The sequence below is a fragment of the Bidens hawaiensis genome, unplaced genomic scaffold (assembly GCF_021521415.1).
Source record: "Bidens hawaiensis isolate Kalapana, Puna unplaced genomic scaffold, B.hawaiensis_p1.1 tig00001382_1, whole genome shotgun sequence".
NCBI classification, from domain to species: domain Eukaryota; kingdom Viridiplantae; phylum Streptophyta; class Magnoliopsida; order Asterales; family Asteraceae; genus Bidens; species Bidens hawaiensis.
In genome coordinates this window covers 471,135-474,973 of record NW_027491078.1, presented here as the reverse complement: position 1 = coordinate 474,973, position 3,839 = coordinate 471,135, and the positions used below count along the sequence as shown (strand labels likewise).

Below are 3,839 nucleotides of genomic sequence, written 5' to 3'. Positions count from 1 at the left end.
TCATTTAATTAAAATGAGAGAGTTTGTCTCTCAGCAGCCTGTAAAATTGGTTAGTGAGTAAATTAATATATTTAGAGATTATAAGCAATTTATTAGTTGTTGTGGAGATTAAATATTGTGCAAAGATTCTGTTACAATCTGATCTCAGGAGTCGGGATGGGACATCTTTAAAATACAAGTTGCTTCAAAAACATAAACATATGTTATATATCTGCAACCAAAAGCCATTGAAAATGGCTTAACTTAGAATAATGAACAAGAATAGGTGCAAGTCAAACCTTTTGATAAGACGAAATCTTTGCGGGCTTGATATCTGTTCAAGCTGCTTTTGCGTTAAGTTGACTTTGAGACAGCGTTTGGTTTAGAGGAACAAATAAGCGGGTGGCCATTTGTAGAATGCCATCTTAGCAAAGGAGTGAGGCATGGGAGATATGTAGTGGCAAAATATTTGCTTATATATCGCTAATGGAAGCAAGGGAGAAAAACTTATAATACGTCATGCTATCAACATGTTATGTAAATCTTACTTTATGGATTACGGGAGAATTCTATAGTTAAAAAAAATGCCTGATTGCACGTCTTCAAATGGTTGAATTTCGGTTTTTGCACGTTAACGAACATGATAGCAATAATTTTACCAACTCTATTGCGTTTTGGTGGGCTTTATTTCCGAATGCTCGTGAAAAATAGCGAAATAATGATTTAAATAACTAATTTTATACACAAATATTTCATCCATTCTATCTAATTAATCATCTTAACTTTTGAATAAGATCAAGTCAAAACACACAAAAACTTTACGATTCATCTAAATAATTCAACAATGTATATAGTATTTTTGGAAAACTTACTTTCACTCTACCCAACTTTGGAGCAACGTACTAAAACTCGACCGATCATTGATGAGTCCCAAATAAATTGTCAAAAGAATGATCAGAGTCCATCTTCGCTTTCCGTATATATTCCTTGTCACTAGTACCGCCGTTGATAACATCATTTGTGACAAGAGAAACATGTTCGATATCCTCATTTATGTATGTGTTAAATGGATTATACTTTCGTTTATTAAAAGAATTGTTTGCCATCCTTGGCGATATCACTAACAAATTGTCCTAGTTCATATATCCTACTTCACTTCGGCTTAACATCATCCCACCAAGAATGACCACTGCCAGACTTCCTTAAGTCGATTTCTGGTTGATGATGATTTTTTCTTCATTGGTTAACGTGCCCATCAGTAATTTCTAATCAATGACATGCTACCGGTCGATTTATTTTTTTAATTATCCTTTTTCTGTTATGTTTTTTGGTTCGTTAGTGCTCTGTCACTAAATACCAACGGAGACCGTTTGTCATTAATTACAACGGATATCGCCTTTCAACGAATAATCTCAAGTACCAATCGATAATCAAATACGAACTAAACAAATAACTCTTGCTTTATATTAATCAGAAAATGTAACTGATCAAAACCATTTGGCATGTCATGTGTTCAATAATGTCTAACCATACCTCGGTTTGTATAAACTAACCCTAACTTGGCTAGTCAAGACATCATCTATTATATTTACAATGTAATTAGGAAACATAACCAACTATGACCGACTTGCAAATATTGATCCCTCAAGTTCACTGACTTGTAACTTGGAGTCCGAAATTACCAACATAATCTTCGGTGATACTCGTTTAAGTAGAAGTGATCTGGTATGTACAAAAGAAAATCAATAGGCATGAAACCAAATAAAAAATATTTTGATTTGGTTCCAAATGGTAAGCAGTATTAGGGTAAGCAAACAAACAAACATATGTAACTTTAAAACCAGACCCAAATATTAAGGGCTATTAATTAAGGAACGCGTGAACATTATTCTGTTTAATAGGTACGTCTAAAAGAAAGTCATGTCACTAACTCACTATAATTTTTAAATTCCTACTTGCTCTCCCTCCAAATTAATACAGATGAATCAGTGTTAACGTTGTATTGTTTTTAAATTCCTACTTGATTTCTCCCTCTCTTTCTCTCTCACGTATTCTTAAATCAATATCTTTCTCTCCCATTAACCTTCCATCATTTGTTTACATATATATGACTGTCATGCCAAAAGAAGTATCTCTCTCTCTCTCTCTCTCTCTCTCTCTCTCTCTCTCTTTGTATGTATGTGTGTGTGTGTGTGTATATATATATATACATACATACAAATATCTAGATATCGAACAATTAATATTGTTTGATCATATGATAAGTTGCTGTGTTTAAGGTTATGTGGCCAAGTTTATCATCGTGTACAAAGATATTAACCAGAATGATGAGCAGCGTTAACTTTGTGACCTATTTTCCGATAAGTCCGGAACCGATCATTAATGGTTTGCTCAAAACACAAAACTACAAGTATGACATTAAATTAGCTTGTTTCATTGTTTCAAAAGAGGCATTGCATCTTCAATAATTAATAAATTCTATTCTTTTTTTTTAATTTGAAGTATTTTCGTTAGCACGTGGAATGTTGGAGGTGTAGCTCCCACAAGAGATTTAAATATTGATGATTTGTTGGATACACAAAATACTTGTTGGGTAATCTTTTATTTTTCTTAAATTCATAGGAATTAACATGCAACAATTTTACTAGCGTATCTCTAATGTTGTTTTAAGGTTTCAAGAAGTGGTTCCTCTAACAACTTCAAATGTTCTTGGGTTGAAGAAGGATAATGTTTCAAAGAAGTGGAACTCTTTGATCAGAAAAACTCTGAACAATAAATCAAGAATCATGACCCCCAAAAGCGAATTTCGGTGTCTCGTCAGCAAAAGAATGGTTGGTTTGCTAATATCGGTTTGGCTTCGTAGCGATCTTTATCAATTTGTACAAAATTCTAATGTGTCATGTGTTGGTTGTGGCATCATGGGTCGCTTAGGCAACAAGGTAAAAATCGCATCAAAGTTAATATTTCTAAATCAAACACGTAAAGTTAGTGTGTTCATATATTATTTCCCACTCAAATTAGGGTTGTTTCTTCTTATGTGTAACATAGGGTTCAGTTTCAGTTCGATTTTTGTTACGCGACACCAGCTTCTGCTTTGTGTGTAGTCATCTTGCATCGGGAGGGGGGGAAGGCGAGGAACATAGAAGAAACTCGAACGCACTTGACATTATTTCACGTACAAGGTTCCCAACAACAAATGGGTCTTCAATTCACATTCCCGGAGAGATTCTTGATCATGAGTACGTATAAGTTTTAACTTGATATATTTCATAATTCAATTATTGGATATACATAATATATATGCTAGTCTCCTTTACTTAAGTGGACAAAATAACTTAATATGCATAATGCATATGTATTTTCCACCATGGACTCTTTTAGCGATCCAAATTGCTTCATGAGTATAATAAAATGGAGCCAAATGGTTTTGAAATGCTAAATAACAAAGTTAATGAAAGGAGATGAGATATATTGAATGATAATAAGTAAATTAACGTATGAATATTATACTAATCACTTCTACTTAAGTGGGCAAAATAACTTATTATGCATGTGTCATCATTTCCCACCATCAACTCTTTTTAGGGATTGTTAACAATTTCGTGTATTAACTTTTATTTATTAAAGTAACATATAAGCATTAAGCTATATTGTATATAAAAATTTGTTAAAGTGTACGTATGAAGAAACACTAACCAGACCCCGGGCAGATTACTGGTAACCTGGGGGTTGGAGAGCTGTTTCCCACGAGGGGTTAGACCCTTGGAAGATGGTTCTTCTGATAACCTGCAAAACAGACACCGTGAGCTCGTCACTGAGAAGGGGGGGTTCCTCCTTGTGACCACCCTCCGGCGTGAGAA

The 3,839-nt window shown here is 34.0% G+C and overlaps 1 protein-coding gene across 1 annotated transcript; it reads left to right on the top strand.

Moving 5' to 3' along the window:
• The first annotated feature begins 2,250 nt into the window (after positions 1 to 2,250).
• LOC143572554 (type IV inositol polyphosphate 5-phosphatase 9-like) lies at positions 2,251 to 3,228 on the top strand. The gene is made up of 4 exons (XM_077057688.1): positions 2,251 to 2,389; positions 2,482 to 2,572; positions 2,628 to 2,918; positions 3,028 to 3,228. Exons 1-4 carry the CDS (start codon positions 2,262 to 2,264, stop codon positions 3,226 to 3,228), a joined length of 711 nt encoding a protein of 236 aa, XP_076913803.1. The 5' UTR covers positions 2,251 to 2,261.
• The last annotated feature ends 611 nt before the right edge of the window (positions 3,229 to 3,839 follow it).